Raw genomic sequence first — 27,239 nt, 5'->3', positions numbered from 1 at the left:
GTTTGAAAGGATGTTTTATAAAATTTTGGGTACCTACGTTATAACAAGGCGCATCCTGCATTTTTGGTAGTTTTTCAACTTACGGCTAAACGAATTTTCAATCGGTCTCTTTCAGGATATATTAAATATTTAACTATTTTTTTTTTCTATAGTCGAGTTTCACTCTGCTAGATTTACAGGTTCACACCTCCACTAAATTTGAAATTGTAAAAACCCTGTGTACGCCACTGTCATGTTGTTATCCTTGTTTTAAGTTATATTAAAATACTTAAAATGAAGATCCTCCATTCCCTCCTACTTGAATAACGAACTGACCAATATATGATGTCCATGTTAGCAACCTAAATGGACGACAATTTTTCCCCTGTCATAAAAACCACATATATTCTACGAATCTACATCCGTGACTGGTCATAAAGAATTTGTAAATTACACGTAATACTTTAAATAAAAAGATGTTACCAATCTTTCCACTATTTATTAATAAAACTTAAACAAAACATTTTTAAATCACTATACAATACATATAATTCTACATTACCTATTTGATCACAGATGTTGTTCATAGATTTAAAAATAATTTATTTTAAGGATTGATGATCATTTTATGATATTAAACAAACAAAAAAATAACAAATTCTGTTTCAACATTTCTTAAATATTGGAAGTAGAATTAAAAATCAAATGTTTTGGATTGAAAGGGGTTCAGTTTTTAAAACGAAATAAACACACCACACAGAAAATGTTTTCAAAAACAAATACTTGAACTTAAGGAAGCTCTATTTTTAGTTGAGATTTAATACAGAGATGGTAAAAAACCAGGTTTTTTTTTAAAAACAAACCAGTTTTTTGTTTTTTTTGGTTTAAACCGTTTTTTGATAAAAACCAGGTTTTTTGTTTTTTTTTATTAATATCCAAATTATAGGCCTGCCCCCCTCTTTTTTGACCCCCTCCCCCTTTTTCTCACCCCCCTGGCTGATACGGTAATTTAGGTCATTGACAATTATTTACTGTATTATTTACATTATAAAAAGATATAACTGGAAAGATAGGCCTTTGTATAAACATATTTTTTTTAAACTATCCCCACCTTGTTTTTTTTATTTAAACCAAGTGGTTTTATGCCATCTCTGATTTAATATAATCAAAACAAACACATTACAATAAAACTTAACACATCAATAAAAATAATTAAAATTGATTAACACATGAGACTAAACAAACATACTACTTATGAAGTAAAACAATCTTTATTGTTACATAGGGGGAGGGCGGAAGTGTCACTTTTCAAACCCATCACGAAGGAACACATCCAAAAAAATGAGTTAATGCACTGGAAGTTTCATTGTCACTTGCTTTAATGTGAAACAATTTGGTAAAAAACAGTGGCGCGGAAATACAATTTCTGCTTTTTTTATTTGACAATAATCACAAAACATGCCAGTTTTCTTCATAATCCCACATATTACTACATTTATGCAACTGTCAAGCAAATTCACATTGAAGTATCTCTTTTAGAGTCTAAGTTCCTCAGTGTTGTTTTCAAAAAGTGGCACATCCGACCTCCCCATTTGGTTACGACATTGTGAGTAAGATTTAATAAGCTGTAATACTACTCTATTTATTTTTAGATCAGTCAAGAAATTGAAAATATAGCTACCCAACCCCAATAATTGATTAATATTTTACCTAATTCCTTGTCAATGACTCGAATAAATGTAATAAACTTCAAATGAATAAAAGAATGAAATATTTATGAAATATATGTATACCTATGAAAGATTTAAACTAGCCCTTCCTTAACAACCAGCATTAACCTAATTTTGAATTTAATTCTTGTGCTTTAGTGATATGATGGAAGTTATATATATTCTTTGTGTATCAAACATTTGTAAAAGTGCAGTGCAGATCTATATTTAACAATATGGGAAGTACTTCAGACCTATCACTAGACAAAAACATCAATCTGTAAGTCTTGTGACTTCAACTCTTGGCACATCTTTTATTCATTAAAGTTTCACTTTTTTAGTATAACAGATCTTTCTTTATAAATGCATTCCATTTAGAATTAACAATTCTTTTAATCCTCTTTTTCTCTTTTGTCATCAGATTTTTGTTCATCTTCACTTTCTTCATTCTTTTCATCCTCACTATTCTCTACTATCACTTCTTTAGATGGAAATATTTTTCTCCACGGAATGTTCATTAGAACAACAGCCAAGAAAAAAATTACAACACAACCAGTGGCAACACTTATTAATATGTCTAGTACGTGTGTTGGACCAGCTTTCAATCTTGCCATCGTAGTGGCAGTCCACTCACTAAGTTTTCCCCTCAGAAGGTTATTGTCATTACAAAGTTCTTGATTACAGAAGCATGTTAAGACCTCCATGCCACCCTCGTCACCTCCAGCCCATTCTTCGGTGCACCATGGCCATTCAGAGCCACTTCTGAAAAAAAAGTAATTTCGGTTAGATAGATTATTAATTAACTTTCTCGTATTCATTCGAATCCGGTGGATAGGAACCGGTTCTCATCCATACGAAAAAACTATGTCTAGCACCGAATTATATCCAGCTTTCTACGAATATAAAAATGTACATTCATAAGATTAAAACCAGTTTTAATCTTATAATTGTACATTCTATATCCGCGGAAAGCCGTTTATAATACGATGCAAGAAATAACTATTATTTGGTTCAGAAAAGAAAATTATTATTCGCGCCGAAAAGTCATACTTAATTCGTTGCTAATAAGTCAGTTATAGTTGTAACCAACAACTGAATTAATTCGAGAGAAAAAAATCGGAATTTTAGCTGTTTAAGCGGGTCTACCTTCGTATTTACTAAGACTGTCAGCCAAAATAGCAGAAATTAGAAAGGGGGGTGGGTTTTTTTTATAGTTATCAACCTAATTCTTTATGTAAAATCTCCATATGATTGGATCTACCTGTGAATTCAAAGTAAAATTATTTACCATAGAAAACCTAAATTAGAGTTTAATTATAAATCTTTATTTCAGAGTTTCGGATCCGGATCCACAAGGATCCGCATTTTTTGCGGATCCGGATCCTTGGACTCAAAAAAGTGGGGAAAAAATGGAAAAATCTACCTAAATTATATAAAATCTCAGACATTCTCTTGATGAGAGCCAATCTTTAAGGTTTAGGTTCAGACTTGAAAATTAAAAGTATTTTTGACTTCGAATTAAAGAATACATATTTTTTGAAAAATTTGGTGATTTTATTTTTATTGCCAAGGATCCAGATCCGGATCCGCACTGGCCAAATTTGGAGGATCTGGATCCGCATACAATCAATGCGGATCCGAAACACTGCTTTATTTACCTTTCTGGGGTTCGAGCTACACATTGTCTTGCAGTGGCTTTTCTCAAAACTCCCTCTTCTCTATAGATAATCCTACAAAAATAAATAATAACTTAAAGTATATTATAACACTAAAAAAATAAATAATAGTTCGATTTTCTTCTGGAAAAAATAAAAGGTATCTGAGTCAAATTTTCATTTACGTATTCCAGTTATATACAGTCCATTTAGATATAAATAAGGCATTCCAGAAGAAGGTATAAGTAAGCCCAAGCATAAAAAAAAACATTTCTGTAGCTAATTTAAAAATTAAAAGAATCAAACATATCGGGTACGAAATCTATTCAATAATCTTGCATTCCTTCTTATATAATTTTAAAAATTTTAACCTGGCTAAAGAGCAAACGGCATCAGCATCACATCTCTCTATGCCACCGGCTGAATTTGGTCCAGAATGGTCAGAGTAACAACGAATTCCATTACAACCTTAGATCATCCACAATTAGGTATGTAAAATAGTACGTGTAATAAAAAAAAAAATTTTAAGGTGTGCAAATACATTCTATGAAAAATATGTTATATATTATGTCGATAATATTATCTGCATAAATATGTATCGAACTTAAATATTCATCAAAACAATACAAACTAGTAAGATATTACTTGAGCTAAAGATAAAAAAAATCTCAGCAAATCTGAGGAGCCAGGCAGATAGGAATGTGGGAAAATATCGATGATGAAAATTAAGCGAAACAAGAAAGGTAGGCTTTCAAATTTGAATTCTACACAAGATATTTGGTATCGTGTAACAAAACAACAGTTATCAGAGATTGTAAAAAGAAATGTTAAATTCCAATTATTAAATCTTACCTGGTAAAAGTAGCAGGGTAAAAAGGAGAGAATGTATTAAAAGTATCTTAGATCTAAACAAGCTCATTGTGTAATGTAAACTTAATTTCATTTTTTTATAAGATCTCAACTTTTTTCATCTGAAAAAAATAATTCATATAAGCCAAATTTGATTTAAAAATCATATAATTAGATAATCAATATTTAAATATAATATTCAGACCAAAATAATCCTTAACATAAGTGCCATAAAATTAAATGCACTTGATTTATTTGTTATTAAAACAAATCTCCTTAATTGCAATCTGTTTTTATTTGATGTGTCACAGACTAATAACGCGGCATCTGCGCATAAAACTCGTTGTATGTAAATTTAATTCCTACTATTTATTCTGTAACTTTTGTACAAGGTACGATTTACTTTTTTACTATAAGCCGTTGCAAAAGTGCATTCTAAATAGTATACAACTTTTTATTTAAGTTTTTATTTTTAATATCTATAAATCAAAATATTGCCTTGTATTTCAAAAATAATAATTTTGAATTATATTCTTTTAGAACAAAATATTAATGTAGGGTTTTTATTACAAGAAAAATTAAATATTTAAAAATTAAAACTTGAAAATAAAAATTTGTCACCCCTGTGTGAATATTCTGGGTAGAGAGCGTGCAGCAGCAGCGTGTTAACTTCCCGCCATGCCGCACTAGTAGTGCCTTGCAATGTAACCCTTAAATTTTCGGTTGTTTTCAAGGTTACTGCCTTATGCCGGCCCTGTTATGCCTTAAATTGAATAAGTTATTATGCAAAATCATAGTAAAATAATAATAAGGAATTGTCATTCTATTTAGTTTATCTTTTATTCAATTTAAATGGGTTAATGGTGATGTAATAATGCCGGCTAGATGGTAGTGATTTTATTTATATTACAATGAAGCAAACTAAAAATTCGCTTACAGCTTGCAAAAACTAAAGTAAATAAACAGAAAATTATGTTATTGTATATTAACCACTAATTTATTTACTTTTAATTGTTATTTAAAATTAAATAAATGTATATTTTATTTTCAAGGACACTCGAGTATTGGTAATATTTAAATCAAGATAAGTGATAATAAGAACATGGTTGTTGCAAAGTACATGTGATTTTTTTATAATTTTTTTTTAAATTTTCTATTATAGTCTTCTTCTTTTAGCCCAGTGCTATCAACCATGATCATCATCTATTGCCAGGTTGAGGAATCTGGCGGTTGCTGGAGGATTTTTCCAAAGGTCTCGGACTGTGAGGCTAGTTGGGTTATTGTGACAGTTGAACAGGTGTTCTGTCGTATGAGAGCTGTCGCAGTTAGGACATTTATCTGCGACTGTTCCAGTTTTATCTACACGGGCCTTGAAACTGTTGAGATAAACACTGTAACCTGATCGAAGTTGAGATAAGGTGGATCTTGTGAAACGAGGGAGGGCCTTCTCAGTTTTATTAATTTCAGGCGGGCGGGTTCTAAGGACCTTGTTAGGTTCGTTGTTGCGAATCACAGTTTTAACTGTGTTTGTGTGGATTTTCTTGAGTTTTACTTTATAATCATTCTCAGAGAGATTAGGATATGATAAATCCTTTATCTCCCTTCCGAATTTTGACTGTAAAGTCTCGTTCATCTGGCGTCCTGGGGCTGGAGCATTCAGGTCAATCCTGTTAGGGTGGTCCGGTTTTTGTGTTGCCAGCAAGAACTGCTTGCTTAACATCTCGCAATGAGGTCTCACTTGCATAACTTTTGTTTCTGTATGTAGATGGTCTAGATCAGTCATGATGTGACACCCTGTGGCAGATCTTAGGGCCGTGTTTTGAGCTGTTTGCAGTTCTTTCCAGGATGTGTCGCTGAGGGCCGGCGTCCAGATGGGGCAGCAATAGTTCAGTAAAGATTGGCCAGTGGCTTTATAGGTATTCACAATAGTTTCTTTGTCCTTTCCCCAGGAGGTTCCAGTGAGGGCCTTGAGGATGTTGTTCCTGGACTGGATGTTGGTTTTAAGATTCCTGGTGTGTTCTCTGAAGGACAACATGTTATCAAATGTGATACCTAGGATCTTTGGCTTCTTTACTGTGGGTACCTTCTCGCCAGCAATTTCAACGCCTAATTCTTCACTGCATTCATTGGAGAAAGTTGTGAAGAGAGTGGCGGAGGACTTGGAGGGCGAGATGAAGAGGTTTCTGCTCTTGAACCAGTTGTCCAGTGTGTTCAGATAAGAGTTAATTTCTGACACTACTGGTTTGATCTTGGGTCCAGAGTTCAGAATGTTACCATCATCGGCATAGGAAACCAGTACAATGTTACCTGGTGGATCTGGCATGGAAGACATGTACAGGTTAAACAGGACGGGGGACAAGACTCCGCCTTGTGGTACACCCTGCTTTACCTTTCTGTATTTACATACAGAATTCCGGAAAACTACGTAGGTTTGTCGTCCTCGTAGATATGCACATAGAAATCTCTTTATGTAGCTGTTCAGATCAAGTTTATTGATGTCGTCCAAGAGGATCTGGTGGTCGACCGTGTCGAATGCACGGGAAAGGTCTATGGCTACAGAGACTGTTCTATGGGATGGCTTCTTCCTGTTTAGGCCTGTATGCACATGATTTATGATGGCTTGGAGTGCTGTACAGGTGGACCTTCCCTTTCTGAAACCATGTGAGGGGTGAGCCTCATTGTCGGAGTTATTGAAAAACCTCCGGGTGTTGATGATGATCTCCGTTGATAGCGTGGGAGATTGTGTGCGTTGGTTCTTGGCTCCATGTGCTGCTGGTGTTGTTGCTGCTGCTGCTGCTGCTGCTGATGGTGTTGCTGCTGCTGCTGTTGGAGGTAGATACACGGCGTAGACGTGACCAACATAATATCCTTCTATTATAGTTGCTGCGTCCCTAGTATTAAGGGGCTCGGTATTTAAAAATCTTCAAACTATCCGGCCTGGGGACCTATGTGAAGGAATCAATCGGATTAGCAGTTATTAAAGTCTCCAGCCTAAGTGAAAAATAATTTTTACTACTTTATATAATAGGATATTAAACTACTTATTGCTGTCCACAAAGATCTAAAATCATTTTGAATAAGAATTATTGCATTTAGTAATGGTCGAGATGATGACTATCTTAATTGCATATTTACTTATTAGAGACTGCGTTTCTAGCAACAAGGGACTGAAATATAGCCTAAAACCTTCCTAAGACTAAATACTGAAAATAAAACATCCTTAAGCCATTTCAAGTCCTATGTACGTGATCGAAACTTAAACCACTGACTTCAGTAGTAATTGAATTCATAAACCTCCGACAAAAAACCTTACTATATATAAATATTGGACACTTGTTAGATTTTTTAACTGATGTACAATTTCCAAAGCCTAAATATTTAAATAGTTGCCATAAGGACGATTTTGTAGTTTATTTTACACTTAACATTATTGTTTCAGAAGTATGTCCATCTCTGGAATGTTTGGTGGTGAAAACTTGGAGAGCATGCTAAGATCTGAATTTTATAACGTTGGCTCTGATTCCAGAGAGGACAAGCTTGGTGCACCTTTCCATCGCCTTCCATTGTTTAGTCGGTGCCCAATTACTAATGAGGCCCGCCTAGAAAATCCTGGGGTAAGTATTAATTATGTCTTTCTTTTATTTCACTAATGGCTGGGACTAAAGCTAGAGTGAGTTTTCGCACAATAAGTTGGTGGGTTGATAGTTGTCATAAGGAGCAAAGTAGGGTCATCTTTTTGAGGTTTTGCAGGTTTTGAGATATTAAAGTTGATTTCCAGCTAAAACGGCTCTAAGTGTTAAAACTATTAAAGCCTATTTGGTTCAGAGGATAGTGAGATCTTAAACTTCGTATGGATTGACGAACGGACATTAAATGCATGCTACGCTTTAATTAAACAAAATCCTTATGATCCTATTATTTATATTTAAAAGTATAGATCTAATTCTTTTTTTCCTCATTCTTATGAATTTGTTATTTTCAGGAGTTTCTGGATAATCGTTCCAATAGAATTCCATTGAATTCGATATCCAATGTGCCGCTGAATATTGACCCTGGAAGGATTTTAAACGGTCTACCAACTGGCTTTACAATGGCGCAGCAGGCAGCTACCAATTCTTCGAACCAACGAAGTATTGACTTTAACAATCCCAATGTTGTTCAAGCAAATAATAACAGACTGAAGCCATTAAGAAGTCCAATCCATAAGCCAAGCCTGGATGAAGTCAAGGACAATTCTCTAGTGGCGCTGACGAACAAGTTTGGAAAGGGAAAGTATTGGTTTAAATCTGCCAGTCCAACGCCAGACCCCAGGTGGTCCGCAGAACAGCAACTCATGATTGGTCCAATTCCTGGTGACGTCGAGTATTCTCAATTAAGAGCGGCATTTCTGGCGCAAGGACACACACTCCATCTTTTTATCCAGAACAATCAGGTACAATTATGTTTAGACTCTAACATTTAAAAACAGTACATGCCGTTTTTACTCCACAGTGGCAGCTTAGGTCGCTGACAATTTGTCAGTGTTTCTGTAACAATTTACTTTTTTTATGAATATGGGATAGGGTTGTCAGCCCTAAGCCCTATGATTGCGGTGTATAGCGTTCATTTGCCCATCAGACTCTAGTTTTAAAAATTATAATATTCTTAATTAATACAATTTTACAAAAGATTAACAGTTAACTTGACTTAAGCAAGTTCTCTAAAATAATGTATGTTTAAATGTTTTTGTAGGGCTGGTTAGAGAAAAACCAAGAGAAGTTTGGTCCTAAACATGTCAAGTTCGGCTACGTAGTCTACACCGAGAGAGAGACCGCCCGTCGTCTTCTTAATAATGGTTATGTGCCTGTTGGATCAGTCAAGATAAGTGTAAAAGAGATGGACGGTCAACCAGCTGTTTTTCTTTAAAAGACCACGAAACAGAAGAAATCTCACTCTAGAAACTTTGTTATATCAAACAATTTGTTTCATATCAACCATTAAACTCCCAATCTTTCATTACTGAAAGTAAATTAGATTTTTTATTTGATTTTTATGAAGCAAAGATGTTTGTACTCATTACTTGTTTTTTTATATAGCTTAAATGGTAAAGAATCCGGTATTCTTGCTTTTTTGAGTAGTATTACTAAATTTTTGATAAATAGTTCTTCTCACAATTTTTATAAGAGGGTACTTTTACAAACTCTTATTTTGATTCACAAAAAAAATTTGGATACATTGTTCTTAAAAAGATTTTTATAACCGCATCATTTATCAAATTGTTCAAAAGTAGAAATGTAGAATTTTAATAACATCAATTTTTCACTTTTTGTATCTAGAAGGTTTGGTCAGTCCATAGTACGCATGCTTTCTTTTCAAGAGGTATTATAGTAAACTTTTTTCATTTTCATGAATGCAAATTAAACCTTTGACACGATTTTCTTCAATGCATTTATCTCTTGATTAATTACAACTTTTCTCTAATACAGGACAAGAGCAGAATATGTTTTACCTCTTAACCCAGACAATAAAATTATTGAATTTTCTTTTCTCAAATGTTGCATTACAATTCTGAAAAATATTAACTTTAAAAAAAAATTTTAAAATTCATGCTTAACACTTGTTATTTAAATTAGAAGCACATATTTACAAAATAGACTCAAGCTTTTATTCTGACCCTACCTATCATCAAGCCTTAATAATCTTTACGAGACCAGTGATAGACCTTTATAATATTCTACATTTCACAAATTCTATACTGATATTATACCAGTCATTATTGAAACATTGTGAGCCCACTCATTCCACGCAACTGTCTAAAAGAAAACTTATTTATTTGTAAATATTAAAAAAATAATTTTTTCAACAAACAAAAAAAAACTTGCAACACTGTCGTTAGTCAAATCAATTGTGGTACAAATTGTTTCAGCCGGAACTAATTGCTCAACACCTTTTTGTCAAAACTAAATTCTTTATTTATTGTTGCAGATGTTTTGGTGTCGCACGGTTTCTATTTATTAATACAGGCAAACCAACTTCTCTACCTTACCGGCAACAGTTGATTTTTTTCTAGGATTTTGGTGATTCACGCATTTGTTGCTGGGGCCAATTTCTAAAAAAAAAAAATTTGATCAGATTATATTATTTTGTTACTTGCCAAAATTAAAATTTGGTGAATCATTAATTTTAATTTCCATGTCAAAAGTTACCAGTCTCTGCCAGACTTTCAACCAAAGTCTTTATAACACGATATACCTGAGATTCTCGTTTGAATATTTATTTGAAAATTTTATTATAGTCTCATTGCATATGTGCATTAGTTATATTTTTTTCATATTATTTTATTTTTCTTACTCATATCGTCAGATTGTTTATTATTTTTTTGTTGCATTATTTGCAATGTTTGTACTACTCTCAGTTGTTAAAAGTTACCATCAAATACCAGAGTGTACACAAAATTTATGAAATTTGCACATTCCTTGTTTTAACCTTAAAAAAGGAAATTTTCTGAAAATGCAGGTGTATGAAATAGAGCACATTGCCACATTTTTTTCGAGTTTTATTTAGAGCCCTCTTTTTGCATATTGCTACTATACATTTCCTGTTTCAGAGATAATAATGGACTGATTTAATCATGGAATGGACACACAGCATCGATGTATTGGCCAAAATTGGACAGGCTTTGCTCTGCAATATATGCAAGGTGAGATTTTTTCTTGATTGAATTAAGACGAGAAAGGTTATTTTATTACAAATATAATTAAATAATTTTTAGCGAACATTTATTATATGATAACTTTATGTAATGAATGAAAGAGTTTTTAACTTATATTTGAGTACATTAAACACCATCTTTGCTCAGGGGCAGGGTTCCGGATCCGCAAGGATCCGCATATTTTCGAGTCAAAGGATCCGGATCCGCAAAAAGAATGCGGATCCGGATCCTTGGACTCAAAAAAAATGCGGAAAAAATGGAAAAATCTACCTAAATTTATATAAAATCTCAGACATTCTCTTGATGAGAGCCAATCTTTAAGGTTTAGGGTCAGACTTGAAAATTATAAGTATTTTTGACTTCGAATTAAAGAATAAATATTTTTGAAAAAGGGGACTATCCACGAACAAGAGCACGTGATTCTAAGTACCTTCCAGCATTGATCCTAAGTATTTTCTTTTAGAATATAATAGGTCACTATTAATCATTAGTATATTGACGAGAAAATTTATATTTCACCACTTCAAGTTGAAGAAATGTAAAAAAATGTCCAGCAATTTTAGTCAAAATTCTATCAAACGTTTTGTTGAGTTCAAGGTGTCTTTAATTGTCCATGTTGTCAAATGCTAAAAATCAAATAAAAAGTCAAAGGTACATTAACTATTTCTCATATGTATGTTTAAATCAACGCCAATATGGATTAATTTACAACATATATAACATGAGTATTTGCATATCATGTAGCATCAAATATCCATTTTATTTAAAAAATTTGCTTCATAAAAGTATATGTTACTATTATCAATTTCTTGTACATAAAAGTAAAACATATATATATTATAAACTAATATATATTGAAAGTCATTTATACTGTACCCCATTCGTAGTCCAAATATGTGTCTGTACAAGTCAAGTTTTTGAGTAAAAGATTTACTACATATATCACATTACTATAAGTTTTCAAAATCAATCAAAATACCTAAAAAACATGGTGAAACATAAATTTTCCCATCAATATATTAATGATTAATGGTGACCAATTATATTCTGTAAGAAAATACTTAGGATCAATGCTGGAAGGTACTTAGAATAACGTGCTCTAGTTCGTGGATAGTCCCCTTTGGTGATTTTATTTTTATTGTCAAAGATCCGGATCCATTAGGACCCGGATCCGGATCCGCACTGACCAAATTTGGAGGATCCGGATCCGCAAAAAATCAATGCGGATCCGAAACCCTGCTCAGGGGTGTATATTCTACATGGGATCCCCTGCTCAGGGGCGGGGGGGGGGGGGGAATAAAAAATAAGTGGTTGAAGGGGAAAAAAATGTAAAAATTAAGAAAACTGAAATTATTTTTTCTCGTATTCATTCGAATCCGGTGGATAGGAACCGGTTCTCATCCATACGAAAAAACTATGTCTAGCATCGTATTATATCCAGTTTTCTACGAATATTGATTGATTGATTGATTGATTGATTGCTATGTCTAGCATCGTATTATATCCAGTTTTCTACGAATATTGATTGATTGATTGATTGCCTTCGGCACCACGGGGCTAAAAAAACTAGTTTTAATCTTATAATTGTACATTCTATATCCGCGGAAAGCCGTTTATAATACGATACGAGAAATAACTATTCCATTTCCCCCCCTCCTTGGTGAAAAAATCAAAAAAAATGTGTGGTAGGAGGGATAAAATAAATAAAATATAGAGTTCTTTAAATATTTTTCCATTTCCCCCCCTTCTTGGTGAGAAAAAACTAGGGGGGAAAAAATAAAAAAATTTGTAGCAGGGGAAAAAAAATCTTGTGCAGAATATACACCCCTGTCTTTGCTCGTAAGATAAATAATCATCAGATATAAAAAAATAGTTATGTTTAGGATACCCTTGTGAATCCTGTTAGCTATGGGCAGTGTTGCCACCTGTTCTGTAGTGATTGTATTAGTACCCATCCAGGAGGTACCTGTCCAGCCAAGGGATGTCCTGCCGTGGCGGAAGTGAGGTCATTGCGACCGCACAAGAGTATGGATTCAATCACCAGAAGCATTGCAAAGATCTCGAATATTTTTGGGGACGAGGTAAGATGGGATCAAAAAAATGTGTTGTTGTTGTTGTTGTTTTGGCTGCTCATAGTCAGTTTCCGGTCCGGGTAGTCATCAGTGGGGTGAGGGGGGGGGGGCGTGGGCTTATGGTGGGGGCTCTGGAGGGGGGCGTTGGAGGGGAGGAAGGCTGGTGAAACTTGGATGGGAGGAGAGGAAGGCAGCTACATGGGTGGGATTTTGCCAGAGGTCCATAGGAGTAAGATTTGTAGGATTATTTGGGCATGAAAAGAGGTGCTGGACTGTTTCTGGGGTAGGATTAACAGGACAGGATGGGCAGTTGGGGGTAAGAGAAGCGTTGATGGAATGGAGGTAGCTTTGGAGTTTAGGACAATAGTTGGATCTTAATTGGGAGAGGATGGTTCTGTAGTGCCTGGGGAGTTGGATTTCGGAGGGGTTGATGTCAGGGGGAGCTTGATTAAGGACAGGATTAGGGGGGTAAGAATTTATGGCTTGGGTGACAGCTGAGGTGTGGAGTCTGGAGATTGTGGATTTGTAGTTTGTGGGAAGGAGGGTGTTGTCGGGGGAAAGAAAAGGTTGGAGAGTAGGAAGGAACATGGATTGAAGGGTGGATTTTTTGGATCTAGGGCCAGGGGGGGTTGTGACGTTGTGAAAGGATGGGTGGGAGGGGCGGAGGGAGGAGGCCAGGTATTGGGAACAAAGAAGGGAAAGGTGGTTCCGTACTGGTAGGATTTTGGTTTCTTGGTGGAGGTGGCTGATGGGAGATTTTTTAGTGGAACCAGTACAGATGCGGAGGGCTTGGTTTTGGAGGACTTGGAGTTTGTCAATGTTGTTTTTGGAGGTGTTAGGGAACCAAACAGGACAGGCATAGGTGGTGATGGGGCGGAGGAGGGTGTTGTAGGTGGTGAGGAGAGTCTCCTTCTGGTGGCCCCATTTGGTGCCAGCCAGACATTTGAGGATTCTAAGGCGGGAGGAAATTTTTGAGGAAATGGTGGAGACATGGGAACTGAAATTGAAAAAGGTGTCAAAGGTAACTCCAAGGATTTTAGGGGTTTTCTCAAGGGGAAGGGTGGAGTCGTTGATTTGGACTTGAGGATGGACCAAACCACCTGTTCTGACAGCCATGTCTCCCGTCCGGGTTTCCCCCACGGGGCTGGCCTAAAGGGCTTTTAAGTCAGCCCCTGTCAAAAAAATGTATAGAAGTGAATAAATAAAGGACTTGACTTTTAAAGATTTGGACCACCAATACATTAGGAAAAACGTTCTGGAATAAGATAAGGATTTCTCAATTCGGTGTGATTTAATTTAGAAAAAAAGATTATTTTTCCAATAAATATTAGTTTACTGACTCATTTAAAAAGATTTGATTCAACTTTCTTTAAAACTAAGTGCCTAAACAATTGCTTGTATTTCTTGTGTAGAGTATTTGTAAGTAACCCCCTCCCCCCTACGGAGAATTAGGAAAAAAAAAACTTCACTGTATTCAGTATTGTGATATTAAGCAGAACTTAAATGGAAAAAAAAAATACGTGGATACTATGACAGGGAAAAACTGTTAGTTTTGGTTGCTAATAAATACTTTAATTATTGGTCAGTTCGTTCATACAGGGGGATGGTATGTGGGCGAAAGGGGGGGGGGGGGTTCGTTATTTCAGCCAGCTACAATTAATAATAAATCCATTGTAACTTATAAAGATCAATAATTTAGGTACCTGACAGAATGCTGCGCCATTTATCTGTAGATGACGAAGAAAATGTACCTCCAGCACAAAAACAGTTGACTACAGATAATAAAACTAAATATGACAAATCCTCAGATCATGAAACATTGCCTGATATAGATAAACCCGAGGCTAAGAAACAAGTCCTTAAAGAATCCAACACCAAAGTAACTGGAGGAAAGAAAACGGCGGCAGTTAAAACATCTGCTGTGAAAAGAAAAAGAGAATCTATGAATAAAAAACAGCCTGTAGTGTGTGTAGAGTTTTCAGGAGAACCACAAAAGCCAACAGCAAAATCTAAAAAAGCGGAACAAGTCAAATCTAAAGAAGTACAAAAGTAAGGATTTTCTACTAATGCGGAATAAATGTGGTGGGGGGGAATTGGTGGTTGTTTCACATAGAGGTATTAAACAGCTGTGGTAAACGAAGAGCGAGGGGATCATATTAAGATGTTACGTAAGTTAAGTGTTAGGAAGCAATATTAATTTAAGTTTCGATCCAATTTTTATGTCCTAAAAATATTTTTTCTATAAAAAGTAGAATTATTTATGTCCTAATTTAAACTATCTTAAACCTACGCATTTTTTGTTTTATGTTATTACCTAAAAATGTTGTGCAATGCCATCACCTCGACTCCTCATGTAAATTGCTGAATTGTAAAATGTTTCAGGCTCGCTGCTCCGAATTTGGACAAGAGAAATAAAAAAGGAGAAACCCAACTGCACCAGGACACCATTAAAGGAAATGTTGAAAATGTGAAGAAGTTGTTACGTGATGGAGCGAGTCCAAATACAGTAGACAACGCCGGCTGGAGCCCCTTGCATGAAGCTGTCGCATTAGGTTAGCTATTATTATTTGTTTCAAGCTTCATAATTAGTTTAAAACACGCACTTGCAACCTGTTTTTTTGTTAACAGTTATTTTACTTTCATAGCAGGGTGTCGGAGCCGTTTAATTTTGATGCGGCTCCGGCTCCTACCTTAAAATTAATATCAATTTTTGTTCATTATTGAATTTGATAAAATAAAGTAAATAATATAAAATATTTTGCTTTTATTTGATTAAAGCTATATAAAAGTAGAGAGATGTGTCATTTGTTAAGTAACAATAGTTTTTCAGTTAATTATATGGAAATAGACCGTTGTCAAAGTATGATATTACTTTAAAAAATCATTTTTAGCTTATCTGGAGCCGGAACCGATTTTAACGAAAAATACGGCTCCGGTTCCATCAAAAATGTTGCTGCTCCGGCTCCGAAACACTGTTTCATAGTTACATTTATGTCTGTTTGTAAATGTTATATGATGCCAACTTGGAACCCATTAATTGATCAGTTAGTTCATCTAGTAGGATGGGATGTGGTGGTTTTTTTTTCTTACCCGATGCAAGTTTCACTCTAATAGAAGACATGAAAATCTGGCGTTGTATCATTTGTTATGTTCGTATTCAAATAATTATCACACTGAAATTATATTTGTAATTTCAGGAAATCTCGAGTTAGTGAGTCTTCTGATAAACCATGGAGCCAGCCCTAACATTCAGGACAAGTCCAGCAACCTTACTCCCTTGCATGAGGCAGCTGAATGTGGCTACGTTGACATAGTCAGACTTCTGGTCAGCCACGGCGCTGACACTAAAGCCAGAAGCAGCACCGGCAAAACTCCGCATGACATTGCTCTAAATGATGGTGTTAGAGAAGCTCTTGTTAACACTGTCAGTTTGATGACAGAGAGTGAGGCTATGGACCAATCTGTTGTAGTGGAGGATCTAATGGTGCCAAGTAATGTTGTCCTTGCCTGTCCAGAATCATCAGACTCTGATGTAAAGAAGATTTCACAGACAGCCTCAACTCTAAAAATTACAAAGCCACAAAAACATTTTTCTGATAGCACAACACATTGTCTCCTACGTTCTGGAAAACAGGTATAGTTGGTTTTCGCATCGTATTAATTTATAGACAACTTTCCGCGGATATTAAAATGAAAAACTATGAGATTAAAACCAGTTTTGTTATCCCCGATGGAGCTCTCAAAACTGGTATTGGCTTATGGTTTTAGTTCATTATTAGTGGGGAAAATTTCTATAATACGACGCTTTACATGATTTCTCGGTATGTCTGAGAATCCAGGGGTTCTAAGCAAAACTGGAATATTCTTTCTCGTATTCATTTGAGTCCGGTGGATAGGAACCGGTTCTCATCCATGCGAAAAAAACTATGCCTAGCATCGTATTACTTTCTACGAATGTACAAATGTACAATAATATTTAAAATTTAAGCAGAATGTTTTTTGAAATTCTGTGAATAAATCTTAATAAAAATTATTTTTTTTGTTTTAGTTAAACATCTTAAGCTGTCAGCTAACTGGTTCCCTGCCGTTGCAAGAAGAATGGATTTACCAAAGCAAAGAACTTGGTAGTCTGGTCGATACAGAGCCTTTTATATTCCACCATCCAGATATAACCGAAGAAGCCAGGCAAAGATCTCGAGACTGCAGAATGCGAGCACAACCAAGATTATTCACTGGAATTCATTTCTATTTAACTGGAGGCTTTGACAGTAAAGGTATGAGCAAGGCAGATCTGACCAAGCTGATAGCGCTGTCTGGAGCTAAGATTGTTTACAGGTATATTAATTTAATCCGCATAACCACTGTGAAGCAAGGAAGTAATCGCATTAGCAAGTTTCTTTTTTTTATATACAGACACATATAGCTTGCTAACATGGAACTTCTTTATTTGTCAGTTTTTTCATCCAGTAGGAGAAGAGGGGGTGGAAGGGGGTATCGTTATTTTAGCCTGCTATGTGTTTCTTTTTATCAGAGAACATGCAGTTTTGGTGTTAGATCCAAGTATAATATATCTTGACAAATGCTTGATTTAGCTTCTAAATGAATGATTAGCTAAAAACAAATTTAATTGTAGAGAACCAAATCCCGAGAATCTGCCAGCATCTGAAGCTACAGTTGCAGTGCATGCCGACGAAGAATCTGGTCTCACCAGTACCTCCCACATAATCTTGTATCAAGAGGGAGGCAAGAAGGAACCATTGATGAAGTACAAGATGTCTCATGTCAAAACTTTGCCAGTTGCTTGGTTCCTCCAGTCAATATTTCAGCATAAGCTGTTGCAGCCGGAATTATTTGTACCATAAGTCGATTTTGAAAGCAAGAATATGGATGGAATAGACATCTTTAAAGGCTCTAAAACTAAAGGAAATTCTGATTGTTGTAGAAGTGTACCTAATGAGGGAATTAATGATACTTAGAAATTTCAAGAAAGCTAAATCTTCACAAGAAATTTCACAAGCTTTACATCTGTTCTTTCCGAGTTCAAATGTTTATCATTAAGTCAGGGGTGTACATTCTGCACATTTTCCCCTGCTGCAAATTTTTTATTTTCTTTTTTTTAGCAAGGAATGGTAAAAAGAGAAATATTTTATTTTTCAGAACTCCTAATTTTATTCATATTACCCCCCTTTACACATATTCTTTTAGTTCTTTTCACCACGGAGGGGAGAAAAATGGGGGGGGGGGGATGTTTTCACTTCTCTAAATTTTTACACACACACCCCCCCCCCAAAAAAAAAAAAAAAAAAAAATATTAAAAAATCAGAATATAAACCCCTGCTTTAAATAATATAATTCCTTTTAACTTTCAGTTTCTACTAAATCTTTTTGTTCCAACACGAAACTTAACAAAAAATATCAGATTTTTAAACTTGAAACAATTACGCTTATAATTTGTGATAAAACCCAAAAACCTGAAGAAAAAAAAACTAACTTTATTTATCATAGTAGTATTTATATAAAAATTTTGTATACCTACTGTATTTTGTAAAAGATTGATCTATTAAAAATAAATTATAAATCTAGTCTTTACTTTTCCTGATAACTTATTTTTTAAAGTTTTTTTTAAATATTTATTATGTCATAAAACTGGTGTATAAATCCAACTCATACCGTTCTCGTATTTCAAATACCCAATCATTGGTCCAGAAATATGTTTATTAGTCGTTCTAATGTTGATATGTTATATCTTGACCTTGCATAAAAATGTATAACGAAGCCTTGCAAAAATATCCCTTTTGTAGATATCTAGTGGTTGAACGTGTGGACACCTAAAGTTTTAAACCAACCAAGCAAAATTCAATTAAGGTTCACGTAGTTAAGCTTTTGTAATCGAGTTCACTGTCCCCCTCCTCGCGAGATTGTTCGCGTTTTTCTCGTTTAGTATATTCCTATTACCCAGCTTATACCAACAGCGAAATAAAAACGAAAAAATAATCCCTAAACCTATACGTGATTTTTAGCTGTCGTTTGGTGGTAACACTAAGTAGAAATGATAGCTTTTTATCTGCCCTCCAATTATTTTTAATTTATTTCACTTGTTGGATATAGCATATTCCCTATCGCTTTGACGTCTGGCAGAAAATAAAAGGTTTTCTACTTGTAATAAGATAACACAATTAAAACCAGTTCTGTTGGCCCCGACGAGCTGCATCTTGAATTGTTTCTTTGAAAGACGTCGAACTCTTTTAAATTATTTATCTTATTTCTTAACAAAAAGCTAACTCTTATTGTTCTTAAGAATTCATTTAACGGCGTGTAAAAAGTAAATTCTGTTTTGTAGTTAGACTTAAGCATGACACTTTGATAGAAACTAAAATAAACAGACACAGCAAATCTGATGATAGTTAAATCCAGTAAGTGGATTGGAAGAAAAATCTTGCTTGTGTCACTACTGATAAAGATAGTGTTTTTTTATGAGAAACTTTTTGAAAGCAATTTTACCCCACTTATAGTTATCAGAATTTAATGATTATTGGCTTATTTTCTTCGTTTTTTAAGGGAAATTATGAAACAACCAAAAAAAATTACAGTTTTTGTTGAAAAAGTACAGTAAAGTTGAAAATTAAAAACTTAGGTGACAACATCTAAAAATGGTTTTAGCGCATTTTTCTTATGCTCAAAATTGGATTTTCAGTAGTCGACTTTGGGGGGCCAGTACTTTCTCCCAGATTGAGATATGGCCTTCAAACTTTGACCTATTCTAGTACATGTCCCCAATAGTATCTGTATAAATTTATAGCTCTATATCTCAACTTTGAAGCGTTTTGCAGCCATTCTTGCAAAAGGTAGAATATTTGAACATAAGAAAAATGCGCTAAAACCATTTTTAGATGTTGACACCTAAGTTTTCAATTTTCAACTTTACTGTACTTTTTCAACAAAAACGGTAATTTTTTTTGTTGTTTCATAATTTCCCTTAAAAAACGAAGAAAATAAGCCATTAATCATTAAATTCTGATAACTATAAGTGGGGTAAAATTGCTTTCAAAAAAGTTCTCATAAAAAAAACACACTGTACATGGCTTAAAATAATGAATTGCAGATTCTAGCAAGAATTTAAAGGTCTTTTTATAAAATTCTAGCCCCTACAGCGGCAATTTTTTAACCTTTACTGATCCTAACCTAACTTAGAATAAGCGTGAAAAACTACTATGATAATACAATACAAAATAAAACTTGGATGCTACCTTTCATTTTCCATACAAAACGAATATTGATGAAAAGGAGAAAATCGAATCAATATTACCCTTTTTGTTAAAAATTGAGAAAATTTTTAGACTAGAATGGATGCTGCAGGTGAGATACCCAAGGCTATCTTGATATGTGTCCTACCATACCTTAGCATGCAAGACAGGGCTAATCTGAGGATAACATCTTCAAGGTAAAGATTAAATAAACTTTCGTATCTAGTGCCATTCACGGTAAAATGTTAATGGCAAAGATTATTTTTAAAATCTATGAATACTACTGAAGGACAAATAATGTATAGATTATGCTCGCATAAAATGTTTTAACCGACAAAATGATGCCTAAAAATAATCGGAAACATTCATTATTCAATAATGTACCATGTCCATAAATGGACAGGAAAAACCTGATTAACGCAATTGTAATTGCGGATTCGGATTGTTAATTTTATGACAGTTATTTTTATCACAGTAGCTTTTCATGGTTTATTTAGGTTAGGTTAAGTAAGGGTTAGAAAATAGCCGCTGTAAGGGCTAGATTTTTTACTTACAAAAAAAACTTTTAAAAATATGGCTAGAATCCGCAATCTGAAAAAAAAATCCGCAATCTGATATTTTTTTGGACGGATTTTTGTAAAAATCCGAATCCGACCCGAACATTGAGCGGATTGCCAACCCTACTTATACCGCTTGACACTGTGTTAGGGAATGACATGCACGTTCAGATATTTAGCAGCTATAGACATTAAAAGTTCATAGATTTTTCCAGATAATCATTACCTGAAACATTTTACAGTGAACTGTACTTGATCCAAACTTTGAAATTGCATCCGTACGGCCCTACTACTTAGAACATTAATTCAGAAAAGGAAAATAACTTCAGGGTTTGCTATAAGAGTCTGAGAATTATGTGTTGGATATAATAATAGTTATTTATCGCATTGTACTAAAGATAGCTTTCCACGGATATTATAAAGAAAAAATTCAAGATTAAGACAGTTTTGTTAGGCTCTGTCTTACGAAAGTGGTATCAATCTTTGGAAATTTCTGTAATACAATGCTATACATGATTTATTAGTTTGGCTAAGAACCAGTTCTAATCCACCGGATATTAATCGGTTTTGAAGCCACACTAAATAATTTTACTAAATAATAATGTCAATTACATCAAATGCTTTCGTAATGTCACAATGGCTTAATACTAATTTAGTAAGCGGTAAGATGGGAATTTCCCTTAATAATTTAACAAATGTAGTTTTACAGGAAACGATTTTTAAGTTACTACTAAAGTACTTGGCCAAGGAGGGTAAAAATTACCTAGTCAATCGTTTCAAATAGGTGAAATTTGCCTGTAGGAGACGTTATACAAAGTGTCTAAAAAAAATCAACCATGTGACGTCTTAAAAATTATGGATATCCATCTATTTTAGGGGTTTTCTTTCCCACTTCTCTTCTTATCCATTATTTTTATGACGTCACATGGCTGATTTTAGACACTTTGTAAAGCTTCCTCTATAACATTAAAAGGTTTTTAATTTTCATCTTAATTTCCCCTTTTGTGAACTAATATAATGTAATTAATGATTAAACTCCATGCAGGGGTGTATATTCTGCACAAGATTTATTTTTCCCCTGCTGCAATTTTTTTCCCCTCCTGGTTTGTTTTTAGCAAGGAAAGAGGAAAAATGGGTAAAAACTTTTTAGGTATTCTATTTATATTATCTCCTCTCCCACTCATTATTTTTGTTTTTTCAACAAGGAGGGGAGAAAAGTGGAAAAAATGTTTTCATTACTTTTAATTTTTTTCCCTTCAACAACATATTTTTTTTACCCCCCCCCCCCCCCTTAACGGGGTCACCCCTGACTCCATGTCTTATTTAAAATTATTGTATCAAAAAGGGGGGGGGGCGTAATGACATAAGCTCTTAAACCGTGAGCAAAATGGTCTAAATATTGAGCTAGACCCTTCAAACTTGGTATATAAGCCTAGTCCTATAGGTATTACATCTAAATGGCAAAAAAATCCAAAAAAATTTATTTTTAGGTTAGGTTAGGTAAAAAAAACCCTGCGGAAATGGGGTTTTTAGGCTATTTTTGGTCTATTATGATGTGGAAACTTGCCTTAAATTTTTTTTTCTTAGGGTTTTAACTTAAATACACTGTATTTATTCATATGGACATTGTTTAAGATGATTAAGCAAGTCGGGGACCGACCCCAGGGGGCTAGGTGGGTGGCCCGCAGGGGTTAAGTTCATTTTTCCCAATATATTTGTTGTGATACATCAAATTATAGGTTTTTTAGGTCAAGGAACTCAAATTCAGAGCTAAAATAAGCATTAGACTAATCTGAAGCTAGCCCCAGCGGGCTAGGTTGGTGGCCCGCAGGGGTTAAGTGCATTTTTTCCAATATATACCTTGTTATATATCAAAATATAGGTTATTAAGTTCAAGAAACTCAAATTCAGAGCTAAAATTGGCATAAGACTTACCTGAAGCTAACCCCCGCGGGCTAGGTTGGTTTTCTGCAGGGCTTAAGATCATTTACCTAACCTAACCTAGAAACTTACTTATATTTCACAGGTTTTTTCTTGAATAAACTGTGTCTATTAATGATACTTTATTTAAGATGATCCAGAAAGTCGGGGACCGACCCCAGCGGGCTAGGTGGGTGGCCCGCAGGGGTTAAGTTCATTTTTCCCAATATATTTGTTGTGATACATCAAATTATAGGTTTTTTAGGTCAAGGAACTCAAATTCAGAGCTAAAATAAGCATTAGACTAATCTGAAGCTAGCCCCAGCGGGCTAGGTTGGTGGCCCGCAGGGGTTAAGTGCATTTTTTCCAATATATACCTTGTTATATATCAAAATATAGGTTATTAAGTTCAAGAAACTCAAATTCAGAGCTAAAATTGGCATAAGACTTACCTGAAGCTAACCCCCGCGGGCTAGGTTGGTTTTCTGCAGGGCTTAAGATCATTTACCTAACCTAACCTAGAAACTTACTTATATTTCACAGGTTTTTTTCTTGAATAAACTGTGTCTATTAATGATACTTTATTTAAGATGATCCAGAAAGTCGGGGACCGACCCCAGCGGGCTAGGTGGGTGGCCCGCAGGGGTTAAGTGCATTTTTTCCCAATATAAATGTTGCGATACATCAAATTATAAGTTTTTTAGGTCAGTTAACTCAAATTTAGAGCTGGAATTAGCATAAGACTAATCTAAAGCTAGCCCCAGCGGGCTAGGTTGGTGGCCTGCAGGGGTTAAATGCATTATTTCCAATATATACCTTGTTATATATCAAAATATATGTTTTTAAGGTCAAGAAACTCAAATTCAGAGCTAAAATTGGCATAAGACTTACCTGAAGCTAACCCTCGCGGGCTAGGTAGATTTTCCACAGGGCTTATGTGCATTTTACCTAACCTAACCTACAAAATTACTTATTCTTTTTGGTTTTTTCCTTGAATAAACTGTGTTTATTAATAGGGACATTATTTTAGATAATCCAGCAAGTTGGGGACCGACCCCAGCGGGCTAGGTAGGTGGGGTGTAGTGCATTTTTTCTAAAGTATGTGTTGTCATACATCAAATTATAGGTTTTTTATGTCAAGAAACTCAAATTTAGAGCTATTTTAAGCATTAGACTGACCTAAGGCTAACCCCCGCGGATTAGGTGGGTGGCCTGCAGGGGTAAATTTTCCAAATTATGTGTTGTTATACATCAAACTATAGGTTTTTTAAGTCAAGAAATTAAATTTGGAGCTAAAAAAACACAATACCAACCTGAGGCTAGTTTTTACGTGGTATGTGGTATACATAAGGTTAGGTTAGGTAAAATGCACTTAAGACTTGCAGGCAACCCACCTAGCCCGCTGGGGCTAACTTCAGATTAGTCTGATGCTTTTATTACCTGTAAATTTGAGTTTCTTGACCTAAAAAACATATAGTTGGATGTATAACAACACATGCTTTAAAAAAAAAATGCATTTAACCCCTGCGAGCCACCCACCTAGCCCGCTGGGGTCGGTCTTTGACTTGCTGGATCATCTGAAATAAGGTCCTCATGAATGGACAGTTTATTCTAGAAAAAAAACCTAAAAAAAAATATTAAATGTAAGTTTCTAGGTTAGGTTAGGTAAAATGCACTTAAGCCCTGTGGGCAACCCACCTAGCCCGCTGGGGCTAGCTTCAGATTAGTCTAATGCTTATTTCAGCTCTGAATTTGAGTTCTTTGACCTAAAAAACATATAATTGGATTTATCACAACATATATATTGGGGAAAATGCACTTAACCCCTGCAGGCCACCCACCTAGCCCGCTGGGGTCGGTCTTTGACTTGCTGGATCATCTGAAATAAGGTCCTCATGAATGGACAGTTTATTCTAGAAAAAAAAAATATTTAAAAATAAATATCAAATGTAAGTTTCTAGGTTAGGTTAGGTAAAATGCACTTAAGCCCTGTGGGCAACCCACCTAGCCCGCTGGGGTTAGCTTCAGATTATTTTAATGCTTATTTTAGCTCTGAATTCGAGTTCTTTGACCTAAAAAACATATCATTTGATGTATCACATCATATATATTGGGGAAAATGCACTTAACCCCTGCGGGCCACCCACCTAGCCCCCTGGGGTCGGTCCCCGACTTGCTGAATCATCTTAAATAATGTCCATATGAATAGATACAGTGTATTTAAGTTAAAACCCTAAGAAAAAACAATTTAAGGCAAGTTTCCACATCAAAATAGACCAAAAAAAGCCTAAAAACCCCATTTCCGCAGGGTTTTTCTTACCTAACCTAACCTAAAAATAAAAAATTTTTGGATTTTTTTGCCATTTAGATGTAATACCTATAGGACTAGGCTTATATACCAAGTTTGAAGGGTCTAGCTCAATATTTAGACCATTTTGCTCACGGTTTAAGAGCTTATGTCATTACGCCCCCCCCCCCTTAATTGTGTTTATGTATTGTTATCCTAGTATATCATCCTAGTTTAATTGTAGATTTGTAAGTTGTTGATATTTTCCAGGATGTACAAGGTGGTGTCAGAGATTGATTACACATTTAGACACTGCAGCCGCAGGCACAACAAGATTAACTCACATGGGGACCATTCATGACTCATCAAAATCCAGAATTCACGAAACATCCATACCATCTACATTGTATTTCGTTAAAATTTGTTAAAGGGAGTGTAAATGTAAAAATTTCTCGTCTGATTATCAAATCTTAACATTATCTAAGAACCTTTCACTATACTGATCAACCAATAACGTCCTATTAAGAAAAATATCGAGGATTAATGCTCTGATTTTGCGGCATTTTGAGAGGGAAAAATGGAAAAACAAGGAAAATCTGAATGTTTTTGTTTATTATACCTAGTGTTTGTAGGGATATTTAACTTGTCATTTATAGTTAAAACAATTTACTAACTGTTAAAGATTCATTTTATGACATAAAATTCCCAATTCGTGGTTTAAAAACATAGTAATTAGGAAATAAAGATCTATTTTAGATTCGTATTATTGACAAAAAAGTACCTCACTGTCTACAAAGGGTTGAATCTCAGAGGTTATTTAAAATGATAATGTCCTTTTTTATTGTGTCGGACAAAAAATAACCCACTTAGGATATTTAGATTACACCCTTATCAGAATGTAAAAATTGCACCTTTATTATTTAAAAATTTGTAATCAAAAGTGGATGAATGAGAGAATGTTAATGTTTGATAATCTGATTTTTTCGTTCACAGTCCCTTTAGTATGTTAATTTGAAATTTATTTACTGCATTTAATATTTGTATATTTATTATACTATTTCTTCATTATTACAAATTTTCTTTGTTTTAATTTTCATAATGATAAAGTTTTTGGTGTAAATAAAAGTATATAATAGTTCAGTTCTAATTTTTGTCATATTTTATAGCTAAAATAAAAGGCATTTATATGCAAACCATATTTTAAATGGCTCTGCAACTAAGTGGCTGTGGCCGATTGTCTCGAATAAGGGCGGTATCGGTATTTTTTAATCTACACCGACTCAGACCGGCTTTTTTTTGGCATCTACATTTATTTACCAAAGGATTAAACCTATGTTAGTAATTGATTTTATAGATTCCCTTATAAAACTTCTTGTAGAAGATCAACGGAACATGAATTGCAATAATTTATGGTAATATAATGGCAAAAAATTTAGATATTCATTTCAGCTTCCTGCAAAAGGAAAATATTATTGTATCAAGAACCCGCGGAATTAGTGCGCAATTGGTAACGTATCGGGTTAGAGTCTGGACCACGCCGCGTCATACTTGATATATGGTACAAACTTCTGCTGAGGGTACGCGTAATTATAGTGTAACATCTAAGAATAAAGTATAATTCTATTCATCTAAGTAAGAATATAACGATTCCTGTCATCCTTTCTTTTTTAATTACTAGATGCCCCATCAAAATCCTCGCTAGAATGATAGTGATCTTTCTCTACCTATTATAAATTAGTGAAGTATTTTATGATGTCGCGAATTGCTAAACCGATAATTTTTGTGAAGCTTCATATTGGTACCAGATACAATTTTAATTATTTTGCGCGAATAAAGCCAAGCCCTTACTGAAATATTAAAGAAATCTCGCCCCCCGCATGAAATTCTTCGACTGGAAAAGGGTGTAATATATAGTCAGATGATACCCGTCGCATTAGCGTAATTGGTAACGTTGGGAGGTGTTGGGTTCTGGTCTGGACCACACCGCTTCATAGTAACTTGTACCTACTGCTGCTATGTCATAAATACTAAGAGTGGGAGGATTGTCTTTGCCCTTTAACAGGCGAAACTCATTGTTATGCACTGCACAGTCAGAACTCCCCCAAAAAAGGCCGTGCAATCAAAGGGTTAGTTGTCTTACGACGGTGGGTAACGATTAGTAACAATTCCTGAAAAGGAACAAAACTCTTATAAACACACAGTAATTAGACCAAAGAAGTACAAAGTTGAACTGTGAACGTCGGCGGGAATCACGATCTACCGCGGAAATTGTTTCC

At 34.7% G+C, this 27,239-nt stretch overlaps 3 protein-coding genes and 1 long non-coding RNA gene across 17 annotated transcripts; 3 read left to right on the top strand and 1 right to left on the bottom strand.

Annotated features, from left to right (window-relative positions):
• Window positions 1-464: 464 nt before the first annotated feature.
• LOC145316233 (uncharacterized) lies at window positions 465-4,469 on the bottom strand. Of its 4 annotated transcripts, XR_013878392.1 has the most exons (6): window positions 4,196-4,469; window positions 3,715-3,811; window positions 3,347-3,418; window positions 1,564-2,450; window positions 1,126-1,248; window positions 465-779 (listed from the first exon to the last, which is right to left on the bottom strand). XR_013878392.1 is itself a non-coding variant. In XM_080156620.1 (4 exons), exons 1-4 carry the CDS (start codon window positions 4,284-4,286, stop codon window positions 2,081-2,083), a joined length of 630 nt encoding a protein of 209 aa, XP_080012746.1. In that variant the 5' UTR covers window positions 4,287-4,469; the 3' UTR covers window positions 465-2,080. The 4 variants fall into 4 exon arrangements, 1 of the variants encoding a protein (XP_080012746.1); XR_013878391.1 differs by having other exon boundaries at window positions 1,126-2,450; XR_013878393.1 differs by lacking the exon at window positions 1,126-1,248 and having other exon boundaries at window positions 1,690-2,450.
• A 3,140-nt stretch (window positions 4,470-7,609) lies between these two features.
• LOC145316229 (uncharacterized) lies at window positions 7,610-10,787 on the top strand. 3 transcript variants are annotated; one of them, XR_013878390.1, is made up of 5 exons: window positions 7,610-7,806; window positions 8,175-8,624; window positions 8,924-9,510; window positions 9,862-9,957; window positions 10,195-10,787. XR_013878390.1 is itself a non-coding variant. In XM_080156606.1 (3 exons), the coding sequence occupies exons 1-3, from the start codon at window positions 7,636-7,638 to the stop codon at window positions 9,095-9,097; spliced, it is 795 nt and encodes a 264-aa protein (XP_080012732.1). In that variant the 5' UTR covers window positions 7,610-7,635; the 3' UTR covers window positions 9,098-10,787. The 3 variants fall into 3 exon arrangements, 1 of the variants encoding a protein (XP_080012732.1); XR_013878389.1 differs by having other exon boundaries at window positions 9,862-10,787; XM_080156606.1 differs by having other exon boundaries at window positions 8,924-10,787.
• On the top strand, window positions 10,776-18,539 carry LOC145316228 (BRCA1-associated RING domain protein 1-like). Of its 7 annotated transcripts, none has more exons than XR_013878387.1 (8): window positions 10,776-10,871; window positions 12,767-12,964; window positions 14,655-15,004; window positions 15,338-15,507; window positions 16,153-16,589; window positions 17,004-17,290; window positions 17,589-17,993; window positions 18,325-18,539. XR_013878387.1 is itself a non-coding variant. In XM_080156604.1 (7 exons), exons 1-7 carry the CDS (start codon window positions 10,803-10,805, stop codon window positions 17,815-17,817), a joined length of 1,740 nt encoding a protein of 579 aa, XP_080012730.1. In that variant the 5' UTR covers window positions 10,776-10,802; the 3' UTR covers window positions 17,818-18,539. The 7 variants fall into 7 exon arrangements, 1 of the variants encoding a protein (XP_080012730.1); XR_013878388.1 differs by having other exon boundaries at window positions 17,589-18,001; XR_013878386.1 differs by having other exon boundaries at window positions 17,589-18,020.
• Window positions 18,540-20,278: 1,739 nt separating this feature from the next.
• LOC145316227 (uncharacterized) lies at window positions 20,279-26,103 on the top strand. Of its 3 annotated transcripts, none has more exons than XR_013878382.1 (3): window positions 20,279-20,396; window positions 25,234-25,404; window positions 25,966-26,103. It is a non-coding gene; the product is annotated as an uncharacterized LOC145316227 (long non-coding RNA). The 3 variants fall into 3 exon arrangements; XR_013878381.1 differs by having other exon boundaries at window positions 25,957-26,103; XR_013878380.1 differs by having other exon boundaries at window positions 25,234-25,417; window positions 25,957-26,103.
• The last annotated feature ends 1,136 nt before the right edge of the window (window positions 26,104-27,239 follow it).

Source organism: Acartia tonsa, chromosome 4 (assembly GCF_053477335.1).
Source record: "Acartia tonsa isolate MP-2025a chromosome 4, ASM5347733v1, whole genome shotgun sequence".
NCBI classification, from domain to species: domain Eukaryota; kingdom Metazoa; phylum Arthropoda; class Copepoda; order Calanoida; family Acartiidae; genus Acartia; species Acartia tonsa.
This window is presented reverse-complemented; position numbering and strand designations above follow the sequence as displayed.